The sequence below is a fragment of the Lissotriton helveticus genome, chromosome 6 (assembly GCF_964261635.1).
Source record: "Lissotriton helveticus chromosome 6, aLisHel1.1, whole genome shotgun sequence".
In the NCBI taxonomy this organism is placed as follows: domain Eukaryota; kingdom Metazoa; phylum Chordata; class Amphibia; order Caudata; family Salamandridae; genus Lissotriton; species Lissotriton helveticus.
Genome location: NC_136067.1, coordinates 1120718064 through 1120743404, shown reverse-complemented (window position 1 = coordinate 1120743404; position 25341 = coordinate 1120718064). Strand labels below are relative to the sequence as shown.

Genomic DNA, 25341 nt, shown 5'->3' with positions numbered 1-25341 from the left:
AAATCCAAGAATTGAAAAGAAATACAGACCAGCACCATCTGATCCAGTCAATATTAAGGGACATCTGCCACTAGACTCTTTAGTAGTGTCTAATGCATGAAAAAGAGCCAATTCCCAAACTTCTGGTGACACGCCCCCGCCTGACAAAGAATCTAAAGTTATTGATGCGTCGGGGAAATGGATTGCTGCGCAAGCAACAAACATATGGCGAATAGCAAATACACAAGCACTGCTCTCACGCTATGATAGGGCGCACTACGACCAACTAGAAAAGCTAATGGAGCACCTCCCAGATCAGTACAAAGATCAGGCAACAGAGCTCATACAGGAAGGCAAGTTAATATCTAATGCCTCAATTAAATGTGCACTAGATGTAGCTGACACAGCATCCAGAGCAGTCAATACCAGTGTTATACTCAGACGACATGCGTGGCTACGCATTTCCGGTTTTAAAACCGAGGTACAGACTACCATCTTGAACCAGCCCTTCTATCAAAACCAATTGTTCGGGCCGGAAGTAGACAACACACTAGAAAAGATGAAAAAAGACACAGACACAGCTAAATCTATGGGTGCATTACAATCCACACAGACTAGAAGTTCTTTTTGCTGCTCCTTTTATAGAGGAGTCTCTAAGCTAACCGGCGCAGATACAACGTCATCTTTTAAAACAAATACACATACCTCTTCTAACAAAAGCTACTTCAGAGGAGGATACAGGGGAAATAATAACAAGGGAAGAGGTTGAGGTAATAACAACAACAGCTCCTCTTCCACTCCCAAACAGTGACTTCCCTCTGCCTCCCCCACAGCATTCCACCCCTGTGGGGGGCAGATTATCGCAGTTCCTACCTGTCTGGAATTCCATCACAACAGACAGGTGGGTAAGACAAATTTTCCAACATGGCTACTGCCTAGAACTCACAGCAACCCCCCCAAACATACCACCCAGGCAGCGTCCAATGTCCACAAACCATATTACTCTACTTCAACAAGAAGTTCTAGCACTTCTACAAAAGGATGCTATACAAGTAGTTCCTTTAGAGGAACAAGGAACATGAGTTTACTCCTTGTACTTCCTAATTCCCAAAAAGGACGGGACACTAAGGCTAATGCTCGACCTCAGGCCCCTCAACCATTACATACAGTCAGATCATTTCCACATGATCACTCTGCAGCAAGTACTCCCACTACTACAACAAGGCGATTTTCTTTCAACACTAGACCTAAAGGACGCCTACATTCACATTCCTATACATCCTGCTCACAGGAAGTACCTAAGGTTTGTCATACAAGTACATCATTATCAATTCAAAGTCCTTCCATTCGGGGTCACAACAGCACCACGAGTGTTCACAAAGTGCTTAGCAGTAGTAGCGGCACATCTCAGAAGACAGCAGATACATGTTTTCCCTTATCTAGACGATTGGCTCATAAAAACAAAATCATACAGTCAATGTGTCCATCACACAAAGCAAACAATTTAGACACTGCACGACTTAGGGTTTACTATAAACTACACCAAGTCGCACCTAGAGCCTTCGCATGTTCATCAGTATCTAGGAGCTACCATAGACACATCTACAGTTTTAGCGTATCCCAGTCCAGCCAGGATACAGAGCATTCAGACCTTAGTCTCCATTTTTCAACACCAGCAGTCTCTCCAAGCCAAAGTGTTCATGAGACTAATAGGAATGATGGCGTCTTGCATCTTTATAGTGCCACATGCAAGACTGCAAATGCGACCGTTACAAGAATGTCTAGCACAACAATGGAATCAGGCTCAAGGTCAGCTCACAGACCTGGTGTTGGTGGACAGTCCTACATATCGCTCTCTGCAATGGTGGAACACCAAAAATTTGACAAAGGGATGGCCGTTCCTAGAGCCTGTTCCACAGATAGTGCTCACAACAGACGCATCCCTCACAGGATGGGGAGCCCATCTCTTACACTATACCACACAAGGCCAATGGAACAATCAACAAAAACTGTACCATATCAACCATCTAGAGCTGCTAGCAATTTTCCTAGCACTCAAAACATTTCAAGCACAAGTAAAAAACAAAGCTGTCTTGATCCGGACGGATAATATGACAGCCATGTACTATTTACAAAAACAGGGGAGGACACACACTCTGCAACTGTCCCAGCTTGCACAGAACATTTGGAGATGGGCCATTCCTCAAAACATACATCTGACAGTAGAGCACCTTCCAGGAATTCACAATCAGATAGCAGATCTGTTTAGTCGACAGTCACAACAGATTCACGAATGGGAGATACATCCACAAGTTCTTCAGCCATTCTTCCAAATGTGGGGGTATCCACAGATAGATATGTTTGCCACCCACGAGAACACAAAATGCCCAACCTTCGCCACCAGGTTTCCACACCCAAGGTCGGAGGGGAATGCAATATGGATGAACTGGTCAGGCAGATTTGCGTACGCTTTTCCGCCTCTCCCACTCATTCCACTAGCAGTGCGCAAACTCAGACAACAGTCTCTCAAACTAATACTAGTAGCGCCCACATGGGCACGCCAGCCGTGGTTCACCACACTGCCGGATCTCTCACTAGTTCCACATCAAACATTAAAGCTTACGCCCTCCCTGTTAACACAGAACCATGGAGAAATAAGACACCCAGAACCAAGCCAACTGAATTTGGCAATCTGGCTCCTGAAGTCTTAGAGTTTGGTTACTTAAACCTACCACCAGACTGTATGAATATCATTAAAGAGGCTAGAAAACCCACTACCAGAGCGTGTTATGCCGCTAAGTGGAAAAGATTTGCAATATATTGCAACAATAATCACATTGATCCGCTGGATGTATCCATCCAAGATATCATTTGCTACCTTCTACATCTACAAAGGTCCAATTTAGCTTATTCTTCCATACGACTGCATCTGGCAGCAATAGCAGCCTATTTACAGAATAGACAACATCTATCTCTATTCAAAGTACCTGCTATCAAAGCTTTTATGGAAGGATTAAAACGTATAATCCCACCTAGTTTACCACCTGCTCCAGTATGGAACCTAAACGTGGTCCTGACTAGACTTATGGGTCCCCCTTTCGAGCCTTTACATAAGTGTGAATTACAGTTCCTAACATGGAAAACTGCATTCCTTGTGGCTATCACCTCTCTCAGAAGAGTTAGCAAAATACAAGCATTCACAATCCAAGAACCATTTTTTCAGATACACACTAACAAAGTGGTTCTTCGGCCTAATCCAAAATTCCTGCCAAAGGTTATTACTCCTTTTCACCTAAAGCAATCAGTAGAGCTACCGGTGTTTTTTCAAAACCCGGACTCTGTTGCAGAAAGGGCTTTACACACCTTAGATGTTAGAAGAGCCCTGTTATACTATACAGATAGGACCAAAACCTTCGGAAAAACAAAACAATTATTTGTATCTTTCTCTCCTCCACACAAAGGCAACCTCATCTCTAAGGGGGGGAACTGCCAGGTGGATAGTAAAGTGTATACAAATATGATATCAAAAGGTTAAACGTACACTAACAGTTCCTCCTAGAGCACACTCTACTCGCAAACTAGGAGCCTCTATGGCTTTCTTAGGAAATATACCACTAGAGGACATATGCAAGGCAGCCACATGGTCTACAATACACACCTTCACAAAACACTATTGTGTTGATGTGCAAGCCAAGCAGCAAGCTTCAGTAGGCCAAGCTGTCCTTAGAACACTGTTTCAGATACAGGCGACCACCGCTAGGGGAGACACTGCTGCACAATCGATGCACAGTATACGATCTGCAGCTCATATGCCTCGAACGGAATATGCTACTTACCAGTATGCATCTGTTCTTGGCATGTAGAGCTGCAGAGTCGTATATGCCCTCCCGCCTCCCCGGGGCTTGTATCCGTTCCAGTTATCATCTTAATTAGATGCACACACATGGACATCCTTTCTTTATCTTTATTTCTACTAACTCCATCATTTCCCATTATGGCGAAAAACAATCTGAGGATGGAGTCGATGACCATGCGCAGTATTGTCCAAGGAAGGAGTCACCTATCTCGTGACTACAAAGACTTCTTCCAAGAAGACAACAACCTGCAATCATCCGAGCCCAACACCAGGTGGCGATCTAATGCACAGTATACGACTCTGCAGCTCTACATGCCAAGAACAGATGCATACTGGTAAGTAGCATATTCCATTTCACTCAGTCACTCGTGCATGCTTCGTTTCTACAGAGTTGCAGAGAAATAGAGAGACAGGCGTTTTCAATAAAATGTTTATTGAACAGTCTTCTTTCTCATACAAGAAAAGTCAACTGCTACAATCGTAATGCAGACTGCAAAGTATAATGCGTACAGCGAGAACAATATTATAAAATAATATTGTAAGAGCATTGTATGGTTCCTAAACCATATAAAAATACATACATAAATAACAATGACTAAAAATACTCAACTGATGCTTCTAAAATACGCCTACCCCAATGTACCTAACCTAAGTATAGTACGCGGGAAGAAGTAAGTAGTGTGTAGCATAGGTTTTTAGTTTTCTTTGCCAAGAATCTATCAAAGATATTTCTAGGTTCTAATCATTTCCATACGTTAGTTAGAATGAAGGAGGTCTGGTGTCTCTGTCTCGGGACTCAATTTCCCAACACCCCGCAAGGGGAGCTTGGAAACACTGGAGCTGCATTCTCGGCGAGAGAAAGGCAGAATCTCTATCAGTGTGTCAGCTGGAGGGTCGGCTTCCTTCGGCACTTGCGAACCACCGTGTCTTGCTAGAGCAAGTGAAGGTATATTTATACCTTGAAGGTGTCTAGGAATGCCATAGTTTGATGTAAAGTCGGGCATTTCCACCCCCTTTTCTGAATCGTTTTGGCCACTATAGGAGTGGAAGGGTATGCTCAGACATGAGTTCCTTGCTCACTGCACCATCAGGATTCAAGCAAGCCGGGCCGAAGACGGCTGTAATGCAAGAAACCGGTCCCCGGAAGCTTGTTTCCTTTCCAGTAAAGAATTGGCTTGGTAGTTTGGTCTGCCCTGTTCCCATGATGCACTGGGCCAGGGACAGACTAATTTGCATATAGCCAGGTTCTGAGCTGGGATGGTGCAGTGAGCTAAAAAACCGGTGATGGATCAAGCCCTGATCTTTTGACTGGGTAGGAGTGTTCTGCTTAATTCAGATACTCTGTCCATCTCCACCCCCTTTTCTGAATCGTTTTGGCCACTATAGGAGTGGAAGGGTATGCTCAGACATGAGTCCCTTGCTCACTGCACCATCAGGATTCAAGCAAGCCGGGCCGAAGACGGCTGTAATGCCAGAAACCGGTCCCCGGAAGCTTGTTTCCTTTCCAGTAAAGAATTGGCTTGGCAGTTTGGTCTGCCCTGTTCCCATGATGCACTGGGCCAGGGACAGACTAATTTGCATATAGCCAGGTTCTGAGCTGGGATGGTGCAGTGAGCTAAAAAACGGTGATGGATCAAGCCCTGATCTTTTGACTGGGTACGAGTGTTCTGCTTAATTCAGATACTCTGTCCATCTCCACCCCCTTTTCTGAATCGTTTTGGCCACTATAGGAGTGGAAGGGTATGCTCAGACATGAGTCCCTTGCTCACTGCACCATCAGGATTCAAGCAAGCCGGGCCGAAGACGGCTGTAATGCCAGAAACCGGTCCCCGGAAGCTTGTTTCCTTTCCAGTAAAGAATTGGCTTGGTAGTTTGGTCTGCCCTGTTTCCATGATGCACTGGGCCAGGGACAGACTAATTTGCATATAGCCAGGTTCTGAGCTGGGATGGTGCAGTGAGCTAAAAAACGGTGATGGATCAAGCCCTGATCTTTTGACTGGGTAGGAGTGTTCTGTTTAATTCATATACTCTGTCCATCTCCACCCCCTTTTCTGAATCGTTTTGGCCACTATAGGAGTGGAAGGGTATGCTCAGACATGAGTCCCTCGCTCACTGCACCATCAGGATTCAAGCAAGCCGGGCCGAAGACGGCTGTAATGCCAGAAACCGGTCCCCGGAAGCTTGTTTCCTTTCCAGTAAAGAATTGGCTTGGTAGTTTGGTCTGCCCTGTTCCCATGATGCACTGGGCCAGGGACAGACTAATTTGCATATAGCCAGGTTCTGAGCTGGGATGGTGCAGTGAGCTAAAAAACGGTGATGGATCAAGCCCTGATCTTTTGACTGGGTAGGAGTGTTCTGCTTAATTCAGATACTCTGTCCATCTCCACCCCCTTTTCTGAATCGTTTTGGCCACTATAGGAGTGGAAGGGTATGCTCAGACATGAGTCCCTTGCTCACTGCACCATCAGGATTCAAGCAAGCCGGGCCGAAGACGGCTGTAATGCCAGAAACCGGTCCCCGGAAGCTTGTTTCCTTTCCAGTAAAGAATTGGCTTGGTAGTTTGGTCTGCCCTGTTCCCATGATGCACTGGGCCAGGGACAGACTAATTTGCATATAGCCAGGTTCTGAGCTGGGATGGTGCAGTGAGCTAAAAAACGGTGATGGATCAAGCCCTGATCTTTTGACTGGGTAGGAGTGTTCTGCTTAATTCAGATACTCTGTCCATCTCCACCCCCTTTTCTGAATCGTTTTGGCCACTATAGGAGTGGTAGGGTATGCTCAGACATGAGTCCCTTGCTCACTGCACCATCAGGATTCAAGCAAGCCGGGCTGAAGACGGCTGTAATGCCAGAAACCGGTCCCCGGAAGCTTGTTTCCTTTCCAGTAAAGAATTGGCTTGGTAGTTTGGTCTGCCGTGTTCCCATGATGCACTGGGCCAGGGACAGACTAATTTGCATATAGCCAGGTTCTGAGCTGGGATGGTGCAGTGAGCTAAAAAACGGTGATGGATCAAGCCCTGATCTTTTGACTGGGTAGGAGTGTTCCGCTTAATTCAGATACTCTGTCCATCTCCACCCCCTTTTCTGAATCGTTTTAGCCACTATAGGAGTGGAAGGGTATGCTCAGACATGAGTCCCTTGCTCACTGCACCATCAGGATTCAAGCAAGCCGGGCCGAAGACGGCTGTAATGCCAGAAACCGGTCCCCGGAAGCTTGTTTCCTTTCCAGTAAAGAATTGGCTTGGTAGTTTGGTCTGCCCTGTTCCCATGATGCACTGGGCCAGGGACAGACTAATTTGCATATAGCCAGGTTCTGAGCTGGGATGGTGCAGTGAGCTAAAAAACGGTGATGGATCAAGCCCTGATCTTTTGACTGGGTAGGAGTGTTCTGCTTAATTCAGATACTCTGTCCATCTCCACCCCCTTTTCTGAATCGTTTTGGCCACTATAGGAGTGGAAGGGTATGCTGAGACATGAGTCCCTTGCTCACTGCACCATCAGGATTCAAGAAAGCCGGGCCGAAGACGGCTGTAATGCCAGAAACCGGTCCCCGGAAGCTTGTTTCCTTTCCAGTAAAGAATTGGCTTGGTAGTTTGGTCTGCCCTGTTCCCATGATGCACTGGGCCAGGGACAGACTAATTTGCATATAGCCAGGTTCTGAGCTGGGATGGTGCAGTGAGCTAAAAAACGGTGATGGATCAAGCCCTGATCTTTTGACTGGGTAGGAGTGTTCTGCTTAATTCAGATACTCTGTCCATCTCCACCCCCTTTTCTGAATCGTTTTGGCCACTATACGAGTGGTAGGGTTTGCTCAGACATGAGTCCCTTGCTCACTGCACCATCAGGATTCAAGCAAGCCGGGCTGAAGACGGCTGTAATGCCAGAAACCGGTCCCCGGAAGCTTGTTTCCTTTCCAGTAAAGAATTGGCTTGGTAGTTTGGTCTGCCCTGTTCCCATGATGCACTGGGCCAGGGACAGACTAATTTGCATATAGCCAGGTTCTGAGCTGGGATGGTGCAGTGAGCTAAAAAACGGTGATGGATCAAGCCCTGATCTTTTGACTGGGTAGGAGTGTTCTGCTTAATTCAGATACTCTGTCCATCTCCACCCCCTTTTCTGAATCGTTTTGGACACTATAGGAGTGGAAGGGTATTCTCAGACATGAGTCCCTTGCTCACTGCACCATCAGGATTCAAGCAAGCCGGGACGAAGACGGCTGTAATGCCAGAAACCGGTCCCCGGAAGCTTGTTTCCTTTCCAGTAAAGAATTGGCTTGGTAGTTTGGTCTGCCCTGTTCCCATGATGCACTGGGCCAGGGACAGACTAATTTGCATATAGCCAGGTTCTGAGCTGGGATGGTGCAGTGAGCTAAAAAACGGTGATGGATCAAGCCCTGATCTTTTGACTGGGTAGGAGTGTTCCGCTTAATTCAGATACTCTGTCCATCTCCACCCCCTTTTCTGAATCGTTTTGGCCACTATAGGAGTGGAAGGGTATGCTCAGACATGAGTCCCTTGCTCACTGCACCATCAGGATTCAAGCAAGCCGGGCCGAAGACGGCTGTAATGCCAGAAACCGGTCCCCGGAAGCTTGTTTCCTTTCCAGTAAAGAATTGGCTTGGTAGTTTGGTAGTTTGGTCTGCCCTGTTCCCATGATGCACTGGGCCAGGGACAGACTAATTTGCATATAGCCAGGTTCTGAGCTGGGATGGTGCAGTGAGCTAAAAAACGGTGATGGATCAAGCCCTGATCTTTTGACTGGGTAGGAGTGTTCTGCTTAATTCAGATACTCTGTCCATCTCCACCCCCTTTTCTGAATCGTTTTGGCCACTATAGGAGTGGTAGGGTATGCTCAGACATGAGTCCCTTGCTCACTGCACCATCAGGATTCAAGCAAGCCGGGCCGAAGACGGCTGTAATGCCAGAAACCGGTCCCCGGAAGCTTGTTTCCTTTCCAGTAAAGAATTGGCTTGGTAGTTTGGTCTGCCCTGTTCCCATGATGCACTGGGCCAGGGACAGACTAATTTGCATATAGCCAGGTTCTGAGCTGGGATGGTGCAGTGAGCTAAAAAACGGTGATGGATCAAGCCCTGATCTTTTGACTGGGTAGGAGTGTTCTGCTTAATTCAGATACTCTGTCCATCTCCACCCCCTTTTCTGAATCGTTTTGGCCACTATAGGAGTGGAAGGGTATGCTGAGACATGAGTCCCTTGCTCACTGCACCATCAGGATTCAAGCAAGCCGGGCCGAAGACGGCTGTAATGCCAGAAACCGGTCCCCGGAAGCTTGTTTCCTTTCCAGTAAAGAATTGGCTTGGTAGTTTGGTCTGCCCTGTTCTCATGATGCACTGGGCCAGGGACAGACTAATTTGCATATAGCCAGGTTCTGAGCTGGGATGGTGCAGTGAGCTAAAAAACGGTGATGGATCAAGCCCTGATCTTTTGACTGGGTAGGAGTGTTCTGCTTAATTCAGATACTCTGTCCATCTCCACCCCCTTTTCTGAATCGTTTTGGCCACTATAGGAGTGGTAGGGTATGCTCAGACATGAGTCCCTTGCTCACTGCACCATCAGGATTCAAGCAAGCCGGGCTGAAGACGGCTGTAATGCCAGAAACCGGTCCCCGGAAGCTTGTTTCCTTTCCAGTAAAGAATTGGCTTGGTAGTTTGGTCTGCCCTGTTCCCATGATGCACTGGGCCAGGGACAGACTAATTTGCATATAGCCAGGTTCTGAGCTGGGATGGTGCAGTGAGCTAAAAAACGGTGATGGATCAAGCCCTGATCTTTTGACTGGGTAGGAGTGTTCTGCTTAAATCAGATACTCTGTCCATCTCCACCCCCTTTTCTGAATCGTTTTGGACACTATAGGAGTGGAAGGGTATTCTCAGACATGAGTCCCTTGCTCACTGCACCATCAGGATTCAAGCAAGCCGGGACGAAGACGGCTGTAATGCCAGAAATCGGTCCCCGGAAGCTTGTTTCCTTTCCAGTAAAGAATTGGCTTGGTAGTTTGGTCTGCCCTGTTCCCATGATGCACTGGGCCAGGGACAGACTAATTTGCATATAGCCAGGTTCTGAGCTGGGATGGTGCAGTGAGCTAAAAAACGGTGATGGATCAAGCCCTGATCTTTTGACTGGGTAGGAGTGTTCCGCTTAATTCAGATACTCTGTCCATCTCCACCCCCTTTTCTGAATCGTTTTGGCCACTATAGGAGTGGAAGGGTATGCTCAGACATGAGTCCCTTGCTCACTGCACCATCAGGATTCAAGCAAGCCGGGCCGAAGACGGCTGTAATGCCAGAAACCGGTCCCCGGAAGCTTGTTTCCTTTCCAGTAAAGAATTGGCTTGGTAGTTTGGTCTGCCCTGTTCCCATGATGCACTGGGCCAGGGACAGACTAATTTGCATATAGCCAGGTTCTGAGCTGGGATGGTGCAGTGAGCTAAAAAACGGTGATGGATCAAGCCCTGATCTTTTGACTGGGTAGGAGTGTTCTGCTTAATTCAGATACTCTGTCCATCTCCACCCCCTTTTCTGAATCGTTTTGGCCACTATAGGAGTGGAAGGGTATGCTCAGACATGAGTCCCTTGCTCACTGCACCATCAGGATTCAAGCAAGCTGGGCCGAAGACGGCTGTAATGCCAGAAACCGGTCCCCGGAAGCTTGTTTCCTTTCCAGTAAAGAATTGGCTTGGTAGTTTGGTCTGCCCTGTTCCCATGATGCACTGGGCCAGGGACAGACTAATTTGCATATAGCCAGGTTCTGAGCTGGGATGGTGCAGTGAGCTAAAAAACGGTGATGGATCAAGCCCTGATCTTTTGACTGGGTAGGAGTGTTCTGCTTAATTCAGATACTCTGTCCATCTCCACCCCCTTTTCTGAATCGTTTTGGCCACTATAGGAGTGGTAGGGTATGCTCAGACATGAGTCCCTTGCTCACTGCACCATCAGGATTCAAGCAAGCCGGGCAGAAGACGGCTGTAATGCCAGAAACCGGTCCCCGGAAGCTTGTTTCCTTTCCAGTAAAGAATTGGCTTGGTAGTTTGGTCTGCCCTGTTCCCATGATGCACTGGGCCAGGGACAGACTAATTTGCATATAGCCAGGTTCTGAGCTGGGATGGTGCAGTGAGCTAAAAAACGGTGATGGATCAAGCCCTGATCTTTTGACTGGGTAGGAGTGTTCTGCTTAATTCAGATACTCTGTCCATCTCCACCCCCTTTTCTGAATCGTTTTGGCCACTATAGGAGTGGAAGGGTATTCTCAGACATGAGTCCCTTGCTCACTGCACCATCAGGATTCAAGCAAGCCGGGACGAAGACGGCTGTAATGCCAGAAACCGGTCCCCGGAAGCTTGTTTCCTTTCCAGTAAAGAATTGGCTTGGTAGTTTGGTCTGCCCTGTTCCCATGATGCACTGGGCCAGGGACAGACTAATTTGCATATAGCCAGGTTCTGAGCTGGGATGGTGCAGTGAGCTAAAAAACGGTGATGGATCAAGCCCTGATCTTTTGACTGGGTAGGAGTGTTCTGCTTAATTCAGATACTCTGTCCATCTCCACCCCCTTTTCTGAATCGTTTTGGCCACTATAGGAGTGGAAGGGTATGCTCAGACATGAGTCCCTTGCTCACTGCACCATCAGGATTCAAGCAAGCCGGGCCGAAGACGGCTGTAATGCCAGAAACCGGTCCCCGGAAGCTTGTTTCCTTTCCAGTAAAGAATTGGCTTGGTAGTTTGGTCTGCCCTGTTCCCATGATGCACTGGGCCAGGGACAGACTAATTTGCATATAGCCAGGTTCTGAGCTGGGATGGTGCAGTGAGCTAAAAAACGGTGATGGATCAAGCCCTGATCTTTTGACTGGGTAGGAGTGTTCTGCTTAATTCAGATACTCTGTCCATCTCCACCCCCTTTCCTGAATCGTTTTGGCCACTATAGGAGTGGAAGGGTATGCTCAGACATGAGTCCCTTGCTCACTGCACCATCAGGATTCAAGCAAGCCGGGCCGAAGACGGCTGTAATGCCAGAAACCGGTCCCCGGAAGCTTGTTTCCTTTCCAGTAAAGAATTGGCTTGGTAGTTTGGTCTGCCCTGTTCCCATGATGCACTGGGCCAGGGACAGACTAATTTGCATATAGCCAGGTTCTGAGCTGGGATGGTGCAGTGAGCTAAAAAACGGTGATGGATCAAGCCCTGATCTTTTGACTGGGTAGGAGTGTTCTGCTTAATTCAGATACTCTGTCCATCTCCACCCCTTTTCCTCCCCAGGATGGGCAGGGTCCACGAAGGGGAAGCCTCTAAAGCTTTCTAGAAAGCCTTTGTGAGCTTCTCCAGGTCTTTTGCTGCTTCCACCAAGTGGCCCCCACTGGTTCTGACCCCCACTTTTGTCAGTGGAATCGGCAGGAAAACCAAGTGAGGAAGGGAGTTTAGCCCACCTTTGCCAAACCCACCCCTCAAGTGGGGGAGGCGATGTGAAACACAACTCTCAGTCCCCACCATCTTGCAGATGGGGGGACGCAGCCAACCAGAGTGAGGCATATTCCCCCCTCCCACTCGAGGGTGGCATAATAGGGGGCGTACCCACCCTAAGGGAGGGACACATAGGTCCCAACCTTTTACTTACCTGTAACGCACCTAAGTTTAAGATATAGGAGCACCCCTGAACCATGCCTCCTCAGACAAGTAGCGATCTAGAAGAAAAGAAGAATAAGGACTGAACAGCCATGCTGAAGCTAAGAAGAGGATGACACCCACTGACTTGGCCCTAGCCTTACCGGCTTGTCCCAACCTCGAACCTACAGAAGCGAAACTCTGGTGTGTCCTCCAGCCAGTAACCTCAAGAACCCTGAGGACCTGCCCTGCCTTCCATAAAAAAGACTTTGTCTCCCGTGAACACCGGATTTCTTCACCCACAGACTCTAGCTCCCGCCAAATCTGCGCGTCTGCACCACTCTGCCACCGACACCCACTGTCCGAGTTCGAGTGGCCCAACACCACGAGGAGGTCTCCCCGGTGATCCTGAGATCTGGTGTTCCCTACCCTGCCTCTAATCTCCCAGCGATGCCTGCAGCCCTTTTCCTGAGGGTCCCCCCGACCACGACGGAGCTCTTAAGGAAAACCGGATGCCTAAAAACACCCCTGCACCCAAAGTCCCACGGCCTTGGGTGGCCCAACTGATTATGTTCCAGCATCCCTAGGCATCCCAACTTACCTTTACAACTGGTGGTCACCTTCAGGAGATCTTCATCCCGAGCGTGCAGTCTATGTTGAAACGGAGAATCCCCATTGAAATCAACAGGGCACTCGACCCCAAACCAGCACCTTGCACCCAGCCGCCCCTGCGCTGCTGCGGGTGCACTTTGTGTGCTAAACAGGATCCCCCCCCCCCCTGCCCTGAACCCAACACAGGAGCTTTTGCTCCCACAACCCAGTGGCCTGCTCATAAGCAGCCACCAACCGGAGGCCCCCTATCCCCCATTGTATAACATTGGACCTCAGCACTCTGCACCCGGCCGCCCTATTGCCGCTGAGGGTGTTTCGAGAGTGCATCCTTCATCCTGGGGGAACCCTTGTACTAACCCCGAAAATCAACCCCAAACACTGAGTAAATATTATTTAGCTGATAACTTAATTTCTCTCCATAGGAATACATTGACTGTTTTTCCCTGACAATTGCAGTGTGTGGAGTTGAATTGTATGAAAACCAGAAAAAAACTGCTGTACAAACTTGATTTTACTTACCTTTTCTCTAGGAAATGTCCCAGTGTCATATCTATGCATATCACACTGAGTAGAAAAAGTAACTTAAAAAGTAATCTAAAAAATAACTGAAAGTAATCTATAAAATAATTTTGAATCCTTGACTTACCCCTGTATTTCAAACAACTGCATTTGAACCTATGTTGAATTGTAAACACTGCATAATACTTTGCAAAGCACTTTTTTCCCTTACTTGTGCCAGGCTTGGCTTGGTTCCAGAAATAAAATGACTTCATAATATTTGTATACAATCAAAATTGGTCAGAGTTCAGTCCTTGAGTTTGTGTCACAATTTGCTGATTGAGTGTGCACAACAAATGCTTACCACTATCCTCTGATAAAGCCTTACTGCGCGCCCACACTACCACAAGTAGAGAGTAAGGTGCTATCAACTTTTACCTTTGCCTACCTTTGGGGTTCCACTGGACTCTGTGCACACTATACCTCATTTTGGTATAGTATATACAGAGCGAGCTTCCTACAACAGTTAAACCACACAATGATCATTAGCAAAGGTTTTCAGCAGCTGCAACAGTCGAACATTACCTCTTCTCACTATGTGCCTGAAAACTAAGCATTGAGTACAACACTGGGTCGATGGTGGGCTCCACGTTTTCTGCAGGAAAGTCTAGCTTAGTCTAGTTACAAAAAAATCTATGCTGCTGTGTCCCTAAGTTCATTCATTTGAATGGGGGTTTGTTAATCTAAGGGGAGGGTGAGCAAGTGGGTGTCCCCTGATAATGTTCTTATGTAATGAACTTGGCGTGAAGGTTGGTGAAATCTTGGTAGCAGGAGTTCCCTCTGAAGTCCCAGTGGCCCTCTGGATGATGTGCGCAGAAGCTGGTTTTAGGCTATGATGGACAAGATGAGGAGACAACTTTATCCCAGGAGTCTTAGAATGTAGGATGACTAATTGGAGGAAAGAGAAGGTTAGGTTGTTTGCCAGTTCGGAGAAGAGTGAAATGCTAGAAGAGGCAAGCCTTAAATTATCCAAAAGGTTGAGTAAGTAATCCTCGAGCCTGAGATAAGCAAATTCCTAAGTGAGAAATCCGGAACCTTCCACAAATATGGATAAAAGGGACATGGCTGGTTGGTAGGGATAAAACAGAATTGCATATTTTGCCCGTTTTATGATTGTGGAATATACTAGACAAGAGTCCAGAATTATATACTCTTACTAGGAGCCATAGTAATGTTTCCTGCCAGCATGATCTGATCTTACTATATCTGAGAGACATCTAGCCTCACGTTCTTTACTTTAGAATCCTCCCCCAAGCGCAAGACTGGAGTCCATATAATCCCCTTGCCAATGTGCTGACGTCAGTTCCTTTATTTTCACGCTTGCAACGTGTATCCGGAGCAGTTATGGGTCAGTTTTTTGGCCCATCTCCACATTTTGTGAGAGAAACTATGCTTTTTGCGGTGCCTTCAGGGTTTAAACCCTGTGGATCTTGTGACAGACAGATGCCGATCACAGATCCTCATAGCATCTGTTTGTGGTGCCTGGGAAACCACCATGACTCGGAGGAGTGTGGTTCCTGTCCCTTTCTTCTTCAGCCGAAGGTATTAAGAAAGCTTTGAATGAAACTTCTGGCAGAGTGATTATCTGAGGCACTGCAGCATCATCAGCCCCCGTCAAAGTCCAAAGACCGGTTGAGGAGCGTTCAGGTGAGGGGCTATTGAGGGAGACTCTGAAACGCAAATGGTCAAACTTAAGTTAGTTTCTGATGGGCATAGCTTGAAGAGCCACCATGGTGGCCGCTGTTCAGTAAAGTTCCGCTTTGATCCCCTTCTTTCCAACGGCCATTTGCCTCCATGCTTGCCATCAAGCTTGCACCCCAAGGCCCTGCTAGTCTCTGAGGTGGAGCGCAGCAGTCAAGGTGTCCCAGGGCGTAAAGCCTTTTTCAGAACCTCCACACGCAGTGTGATGCCGCGGGCCTCTGTAGGCCATGGCGGCAAGACCACTAGCATGCGAAACGCATGGTGGAGAAGAAGTGCACCTGGGTTCTGGCAGGCAGAGCGGATTATGGTGGCTGCCTGCTGGGGACTCCTGAGAGCAGTGATGTGTGGAGGTGAGGTGAGGGGCGTGATGCGGGGACGTCTGCCCCCCAGTCCAAGGCCGTGCTGGTGGGAGGCAAGGCTGAAATCTTCTTGGGGCCTTCCCCCCTTTCCCCTGATAATTGTGCTGTGTTTGTAAGTGGCACCTCCCCGAGACCTGGATGGACTGGTAAAGTTGGCCAGGGGTCGGGTGGTCCCTGCACAACCATACAACTTGTGAAGCTACGGAGGCGCTGCAGCTCTGGACCCCGTGGCTGTGCACAGCCTGGCAGAGGAGAGGGCCTGCCTACCATCCTGGCCCTCCCCCGTAGGGCCGGTGGGGTGGATTGCGCTGCCGGCCAACCTAGGATCACACCCCCAGGTCTGAAACTCCAAGAGGACTAACAAGGTAAGCCGACTAGAGAATGCAGATCCCTCTGATGTGCCGAGGCCCCCTGCTGTCGCATTCCTGCATATATTTGAGAGGCTGTGGTGAGCAACCATTGATCTGTATTCCTGGCCCGCGGTGGTTCCTTTCTCTGCATTCTTATCTCCCGGGGGCCTGGTGTCGCTTCCCCTGCTACAGAAAACCCTGCTCCATTGCTGACCAAGGAGGGCTCCTGATCCACTGGATGCGGTGCGGCTGGTGTGGAGGTTACGATCTGCTCTGTCCTATGCCTACTAGACATGCATTTGACCTGCATGGGGATGCAGATGGACTCAGGCTGCTCCTGACAGCCTGTGGTTGACAGAGAGTTGGCTGCCCGGCCAACTTGCAGTGAAGATCTGCTCCCAGTGCGTAGACAGCGCTCCTTGGCTGCTGCATGGCAGAAGCAGACGGACCATCTCTTCCACATACAGAGACTCTAACCGGACCGCAGCCCTATCGTCGTCATGGGAAAGGACAGATCGGCGAGACCAGCAACCTTGCAGAACCGCATGGAACAGTACAATACCGGGTCGGCATGCAGTCAACAAGGAAACGCAGGGGAGGGGGCGAGCGGTAACCTCCCTACCACCCACCTAGCCACAATTCTCCAAGCCATACAAACATCCCAAGCAGCTGTTGAAAACAAAATTGGTGACGTGCACATGAACTTGACATTGCTTCGCCTGGAGCTCAGAAATACTATGGTGTGGTTCACGAAGGCAGAAGCATGAATCTCTGGAGTTGAAGACAAGGTTACTGTTCCATCAACAGCCTTCTCACGTGCACATCAGAAATGCAAAGTCATGCAGAAGAGGGCGAAAACCTCTGTCAACGCAATAATGTGTGTGAGATTGGAATCCTCTGGGGGATCGAACCCCAGCAAGTTGCAGATTTCCTAGAAACATGGATTAAATTCTGGATCCAGCTTATTGCCTCTCCTCCTGGTTCATGTTAGAGAGGGCTCACCGTACTTTGACACCAAAACCTCCCTGGGGGCATCTCAAAGGCCTATGTTTGCCCAGATCCTGAATTTCAGAGATAGAGAAGCGGTTTTGTGGGAGGCACAAGCCAGGTAAGAATTACACTGTGGGGATGCTAAGGTTCTCATTTTCCCCGATTACACCCGAGATGTGCGGCAAAGGCGCTGTTACTACCCGGAGGTCATTCAAAAACTCAGGGCAATTGGCCTCCAATATTGCTTCCTGTTTACGGATAAGCTTCGAGTGATCCATTCCAACAAATCTTATGTCTATATTGTTAGAACTGGGGGTCTCTAGTTGGCAGAGGTAGGTACCACTGTCCAAATAGGGACCCTTGCTTCTAGTCAGGGTAAGGAGAATACACTCTTTAGATAACCCCTGCTCACCCCCTTGGTAGCTTGGCACGAGTAGTCTGGCTTATCAAAGGCATTGTGCTAAGTATTTGTACTAACACTCACAGTTACACAGTGAAAACACCACAAACTGACTCCACAACAGTTTATAAAAATAAAGGTATTTTAATCTAAACTACACAAGACCAAAACGACAGATATACAACATACACAGTTCAAGAATATGGTTTCAAATGAGTTCTTAAGGTTGCGTTAAAATAATCCACAGTTGTGTCACGTTTTAGCCAAATGTTCCTAGTGAAAGCTGTAGCGTTGAAAAGCAAGCGATGCGTCACTCCTGAGACCCTTGGGAGGCGATGCGACAACCCCGCTGGATGTAGCGGTCGTGATGTGGTCCGCAAGCCAGCGGTGCGACAATCTCAACCTGTGACGACAGGCTCTGCGACGATACTCGCAGCAATGGTAATCTTCCCGCACCGGACTGGTGCGTCCCGCAAGTGGAGGATGCGACGACTCTGGCAGCGGCAACAGGCGATGGCAGATGGAAATGGCTAACTTACAGGTAGGTTAGCCATTTCCAATTAGGAAACTGAGATCTGGTTAGCAGGCCTGAGTGCACTCTCAGAGTTGGAACAACAGCAGCATCAGTCCAAAAACCTGAGGGAGACCATTCACAAAGAGGCATTTCCTTACACATGGACTCTCATGAAGTGGTTACGCGAAATGAAAAAAAATCCCTAAAAGTGAGCAGTGGGTGGATAGAAGCAAACCAGTCGGAGAGATGTGAAAGGGCCTATTCTGCAGGGGAAGGACTTACACAAGATTGACAAGCTGAGACAATGAAGGCCACCAAATAAGCAAGCAAAAGATAGTGACAATAAAGCCAACCAATAGTAAGCCATTGGCGAGCTCTAATCCCCTGTAAGGTCTTGATAATCCCACAGTAGATCTTTTAGAACCAGACAACTGCGTTGTCTTGTATCCTCGATTTAAAAAGAGACTATCCTGTTCTACCAGCATTGCTCTTAACCTGCTGTTAATTGAACGTATTTATATCTTTGGAATGCTTCAATGTTACAGACTTGTAATTGCAAATATATTACAACCTGTGTCTTTCAGTCTGTTTTTTCCCAGGTAGTGTTCATTTATAGACATTCATAAGCATTCTGAAACAGAAAGATATTTATTTTGTAACATTTTGCAATTTTTCTTCCAGCAAGCTCCAGGCTTTTCTGCTACAGCACCAGACATTTCTGGAGAAATGTGAAGCCTGGATGGAGCTGCTGGTTCAGACTGAGCAGAAACTGGCTGTGGAAATCTCTGGAAACTATCAAAGCCTTCTGGAACAGCAGCGGGCACATGAGGTAACATACTATTTTATTTTATTGTAAACATTTATAAGTTGCCTGCACTGCTGTGAGACTGCATTTGAGACTGCATTCGAGCACTTGAAGTGGAAGAGAGGATGTTACATGAAGTAATTAGTTTAGTTCTAGATAGGCCAATTGGAGAATGTCAAAAGCCATTATTAGTATCTATAGGCCTATAGGAAGAGGTGCACTTTCAGAGCACGTCTGAATTTATTGTAGGAGGTTCCCGTCCGAAGGGAGGTGGGGTTGTTAGAGCCTTAGATATGTAGGTATCAGGGCCAGAAAGTGAAGCCTTAGGTATTTGATCAGCTGGTAGGCATGAATTCTTTGAAATCTTCATCAGGCTTTGCCATCGGCTCAGTCCTTGAGGGATACCCTTTACAGAGAATCTTGCTTGCGTCTGTAATGTCATTGGAGTCTTGAAGCTCACGGATCAGTCACATAGCAAAGTTTTGGGTATTTTGGGGTTTTGATAGAGTTTTTGCTAGGCAATTTAGATGCACTTCAGTGGTCAAGATGAAACATAATTACAATGGCAAGTCTGACTATTGAGACTCCCATATCAGGACATTCAGCAGGAAGAAGTCACCTTTTACACGCATTGATTAAGGTTCAAAAGAGAGGTTAATTTAAAAGATGGCACCAGGGTTGCAGATCTGAGCAGTTTTGGATTGGGAACCCATTGACTGTAACTAGTTGGACTGAAAGAGTGAGGAGTGCTCAAGACTGGAGACTGGGAAATTAGTATTTCCAGGGTTGAAACAGAGACAATTTATATCATCCAACAGAGGATTTCCGGAAGGCATTCAATGATTGTGTGACAAACTTTACTACCCTTCTTCAATTAAGGTTCATGTGCATATAATCTGGATGTCACTGTTAACAAAAAAAATGTGATGTCACAATAAGTTTAAAATAAAAAATCTGTGTAGGAGAGTAGACTCCGCTTCTTATAGGTACCCCCACTTTGTGCTGATGTATCACTGTTTTCGACTTAGCCTGACTGTGTTCCTGCTATCCAGGAGCCCAGTCAAGCTGCTTTCTCCTCTAAATTGATTGCATGTACTTTAGGTACACTCCAGATTTGATACTGGGGTACCCTTATCATCCCCTAGTATATGGTACTCCATGTACCCAGGGCATAGGTACCCCAGAGGCCTCCCAGGGGCTGCAGCATGTATTATCGCACCCCTGAGAGACCATTCAAACTGACACCACGGGTCTGCTACTGCAGCCTGTGTAAGGTGGTGCATGCGCCCCTTACTTAGATATAGGTTACCTAGATCTATTCTAATCACTGCACATACAACCCTATTAGTCACCTCTATGGCAGGCCTTATCAATCCTGAAGGCAGGGTGCTAGGGTTTGTGTGAGAGGGTGCCCCTGTATGAGCAGAGCCCCTCTGCAGCCTTCGGAATCTATTCTCTGGGGTTTTCTGTCACGCACCTAAATCATATGTACTTAAGTGCATTATAAGCTCACTGTAAATGCTAACTTTCAAACGGCTGCCTAGAAACATGTCGTGTTTGGTGGAATCATACCTCCACACCAGTAACTGGTGTGGGAGGTATGATTCCTCCCTTGTGGAACCACTACTTGTGTCTACCAGGTACCAGCTTTCTCGACCTGGGCATCACAAAATGGATGCTGCCAGCCACAGACACACATCTGCCCTCCTGCTGCTGAGCTGAACTCGAGCAGGGGAAGGCTTGACAATAGATTTTCTGTCACAGGAAGGTATGACCACCTCCCAGACAGGATTTAGTGTATTGGGGCTGGGTGGGTGCACTCTGAGAGTGCCTGGAACTCTGCATTGGGGGCACATTTGGTGTCTCTGTGCATAGTCCAGTTCAAACCGGTTGCAGGAGCCACTTGCTCCTGTTCTGGCGCGAAACTGGACAAAGGACATGGGTGTAACCACCCCTCTGTCCTGACCTTCCCATAGGTGGGTCACCAGAGTTTGTCCAACCCCTACCTTGGGTATAAAGTAGGAACCCTGACTACAGGACTTTAAATTTTACCTGGACTAAACTTTGCAGGCAGAAACCAAGTACTTCGACGATCTACACTACGCTGGATGACTGAAGAATCTCCCTTGGAGTAAAGGAGTTACTCCCCTTATGAAGCAGGCACCTTAACACATCTGACCGGTTTTCATCTCCTGAGGACTCCGAAGATTTCTGCAACACAGGAGGTGGGTTCCCGAGCGTCCCTGAGGTCGATCTGCCCTCTCAGCAATTCTGAGACCAGTATCCCTTGTGGGGACCGTGCAACACGAACCCCTGTGCACCGTTTACTTTTGCAGCAGCATATGCTTTTTGGCGATCCCTGAGGCTGTACTTTGGGCTATGTGTAGTCCTGACCCCGAGCAGCAATTGCACCGAAGATATCTGGCCTACACTCCACGAGTGTTCCGTGGGCTGGTATTTCGTGATTCAGCTTGAGGTCCCTTCGCGATCCCTAGTCGGTTGGCCTGTGGGTCCCTTGTAAGAAAGTGGCTCTGTATATACTGGACCAAAGTAAGGCACAGTGTGCCCAGAGTCCACAGTCCCCAGAGCTTTGGCAGAGGCTAAGTTAGATATAACCTTACTCTCTAAAGTGGTAGCTTGGTCGAGCAGTAAGGCAGTATCAGAGGACAATGTAAAGCATTTGTTGTACACACTCAGTCAGCAAATGGTCTCACACACTCAAGAATTGAACTCTAGGCCAATTTTTTTGTATCAAAAGATATAGTTGTTTTATTTTAGAACCAACAAGGTATCAAAAATATACTTTCTCAGAATGAGTTACTGTAGTTAAATACTTTTCCATTAGGCAATAGACTTTTTGATTACAATAGTTACAGTTGTTGTAATAGGCAACACAATTTTCAAACACAATGCAACATGGAGCTCATTGGGAATTTCTAGTTAAATGCAATTAGTTACTCTGTAGATTACTTTGCTAACCACAGGACAGGATCCTGGATTCATTCCTGGGATATTTCCTGTAAACAGTTAAGTAAAAGCGTTTTGGTTACAGTAGTGATTTGTAAGGAATATTATTGTATTTTAAAAGTTGACACAAAAACTTTTTCACATAGAATCACCAATGTTATCCTATGGGAGGAAATTCACTTAGCAGGTAAGTAATGTTATGATTACTTTTTCTTACTCAGTGTTGGATCCTGGATACAGCCCTGGTGCATCTCCTGTAAACAGTTGAAAGAATGCGTTTAAGTCATACAGGCGATTTTTAAGGAATATTTGTAGTTTCTAAAAATCGACACTTCGAAACTTTTCTGATGAAAATCATACAATGGACTGCGAAATTCAAGTTACTGGTAAGTACGGTTAAAAAGATGCAGCACTGGGTTCTCTCCTGATAACAGGTGAGTAAATAGGAATTCGTCTGATTTTAGGTGAATATTTAAAAGTTTCAAAACTCCACACTTAGAAGAATTTTCTAGTGAAACCAGTCAATGTTATCCTGTGGAAGCAAAGTGAGTTATCGGCTTTTGGGTAAGTACTCGACTGGCTGAGTTAAGGTTTTGGGCATAGACTCAGGGGTCCCCCAGGTTCAGGTAGGTACAGTTGGTACACCCTCAGCGGCACAGGGGCAGCCGGGTGCAGCGATAGTTAGACCCAATGTTATCCAATGAGAGGCAGGGGGCCATTCGGTTGGTGGCTGCTGGCAAGCAGGCCATGCAGCTGTGGGAGCTGGGCTCCTGGTCACTTGCTCAGGGCAAATGGGGAAGTAGGCTATGACCAAGGTTGAACTGCCAGGGGCACTCGGGCGGCTGGGTGCAGGGTGCTTTTGAGTCGGCGGGCGCTCAATGTTATCCAACGGAGATCTTGGAAAGTGAACAAAAGCTGCAGGCTCGGGGTCGGAGAGTCTTCTGGAGCGAACAACACTTCGAGAGGTAAGTTGGGATCTTGGAGGATAGGTAGGCACCCAGGAGTTGGGCACAGGGGGCCGTGGGGTGCAGGGGTGTCTTTTGATGTTGGGAAATCTTACCCTCTGCTGGTCGCGGTTTGAGGGGTCTCTTGCTGTGAGGCTGCAGGCATAGTTTAGGTCATCGAGGAGGGTTCTTTGGCACTGGATTCCAGGTCACAATCACAGAGGGGACGTCCTCAGGGTCTTTGTCCACTCAGGCACAGGCCGGGCTTGGCGGGTGCAGAGTGTGCTGGATTCGCGATTCCTGGTTGGCAACAGGGGTATTGCTTTTGAGCAGAACCACTGCTCATGGGAGTCCCAGTCTTTAAGAGGTTCAAGGTAGGCAGGTCCTCCGGGGTTTTCGAGGTTGCTGTCCACAGGAGCCACCAGGATTTAGCAGGAGCAGGTTCAAGGATCAACAGGCCTGTAGGGCTGGGGCCAAGTCGGTTGGTGTTGTCCTCTTGTTAGCAGGTGCACGGCGGGTCTTCTTCTTCTTGATCTTCTTTCTTGTTTTCGAATCGGGATCTGAGGAAGGAAGGTTCTGGGTCCCCTAAATACTAAATATAGGGGCGTCACAGGTAGGGAAAGGGCAGGAACCAATAGGTCTCTGTTCTGGGGTGAGTACACCCCCTATCCTGCTCCTTTCCTGGGGGAGGGGGGAGGAGCCTATCTCTGATTGGGCAGGACTCCCCATCTTCAAGATGGCCGGAGCCTGGAGTTGTGCTTCACCTCGCCTCTCCCACCTGAGGGGGGAAGTTGGAACATGCTGGCACACCCCCTTTCCTCACTGAGGCTTTACCGCCAGTCTCCCCGTCAGAGTGAGGGTCAGAACCGGTGGGGGCCAGTTGCTGAGTACAGCAAGTGGCCTGGAGAAGCTCACAAAGGTGGCATGCCTTTGAAGCTTTCCCTGCCCATCGTTGCAGGTCCAGGAGAGCGGATGGCTCTCTACCCAGGGGTCCAGCAACATGTCTGCTGTGTGGCAGCCTAGCCAGCCTCTCAGACAAGATGTGGATTGTAGGTTAGGTTTCAGGGGGCATCTCTAAGATGCCCTCTGTAGTGCATTTTACATTAAATCACACACTGGCATCAGTGTGGGTTTAATGTGCTGAGAAGTAGATATCAAACTTGTCAGTCTTCACTGTAGCCATTATGGTGCTGTGGAGTTCATAATGACAACCTCCCAGCACCATATACTCTTAATGGCACCACTGCACTTACAGTGCCCAGGAATGGCCCTGGGTACTGTAGGGGCACAGGGCTCATGCACCTGTGCCCTCACCACTGGCATAGTGCACCCAGCTAGAGGGGTGACTGATGTATGCCAGGGCAGTGTGTTTGTGGGCATGGCACACAGGGATGTGTGCCATGTCGACTCTTTGTTTAGTTCTGCACCAGGACTTTCAGCCTGCAAGGGCAGTGTTTGAGTGTCAGGGTACAGGGCACCTAAGGGTGGCACAATAAGTGCTGCAACCCTTAGGGGTCTTCTCTGGTCACAATGCCCTGGGTACCTAGGGGACCATTTACCAGGGGCTGACATGTGGCCAGAGATGCCATTTGGGTTTTAGTTCAACACAGTTTTATGCAAGGAACACAGGCCCTGGGCACCCGATTGGCAGGAGCCCAGGGCACACTCAGTCAAAAAGCACATCAGCAATTCAACAAAAAGTGAGGGCATACCATGCAAGAAAGATGGCACTTCCTCACATCCCTGTGAAGGTAACTTTGATTCCTCTTGTGCTTCCCTGGTTGCTCCAGATGTGCCCTGACTCCCCATAGCTTGGAGAGTCTCCAGGATCTTGCTGGTCCTCACCGTGACTGTTTTCCTCTGCCCACATGGGTTGCATTTGCCAAGGGTTGTTGGTGTTCAATCCGGACACTGACCCCTCAGCACTCAACATCCTTTGTGTAACAGCTCACCTCCGGACTTTGGTTATCTTCGACGTCTCCTGGTTCCCGTGGCTGCTGAGTTAAGCATCCTGTCATCTCACCTGAAGCACCCGACATCGGTGGGCATTCGTCTACCGAGCCCCTGGTCACTCTGAAATGACCCAGACTCTGTCCCCTCTGCTTTCAGGTTCTTCTCACCTCGGATCCAGGCTTGAATCCCACCGGACACTTTTCATCTTCCCGGCAGCAGCACTTCTTTGAGTTACGCCATTGAAGAGGCAAAGGTTTCTGACACCACTTGACCCCTATGCACCCGGCTCCCGTGAGATGGGTAACACAGGTACTTCGATACTCACAAGGGTGCTGGCCTTAGAACCTTCTATGTTCTAAAGGGTTTGCTTGAAGTTCTCTCTGAAGTGTCCTTAAACTGTAATTTTCCAACCGCGACTTTCCCATAGAGTTGCACGGCGCTCGCGTCTGTGTTCTCACACTGCACCCATCCTCTGTGGGTCCCCTATGTCACTACTTTGGGTGGTTCCTTGGGGTCCCAGTGATTCTACGTGCTCTAGGCACTATGTCTAGTCAAGTCGTTGTTGTTATACCATTTCTTAGCATATGGTTCGGTCTCCCCCTGGAGCCCGCTGTGTATTGTGCTATTTACTCTTGTTCTATTGATTAAGTATTGTGTGCCTTGTGCTCTAATCTCGTATTGAGGTTAGTAGCGAGTTTTTAGTAATAAATACATATATTTTATATGTCTCTTGTGTGGTTCTCCTTTCATTT

General features: G+C 48.0%; 1 protein-coding gene across 1 annotated transcript in view; it reads left to right on the top strand.

Moving 5' to 3' along the window:
* Window positions 1-25341, top strand: part of SYNE1 (spectrin repeat containing nuclear envelope protein 1) — a 2361447-nt gene that overhangs the window by 1963549 nt on the left and 372557 nt on the right. Inside the window, exon 121 of the mRNA XM_078648775.1 lies at window positions 18602-18749. Within this exon, the coding sequence (XP_078504901.1) occupies window positions 18602-18749 (148 nt within the window). The remainder of the gene's footprint in view (window positions 1-18601; window positions 18750-25341) is intronic.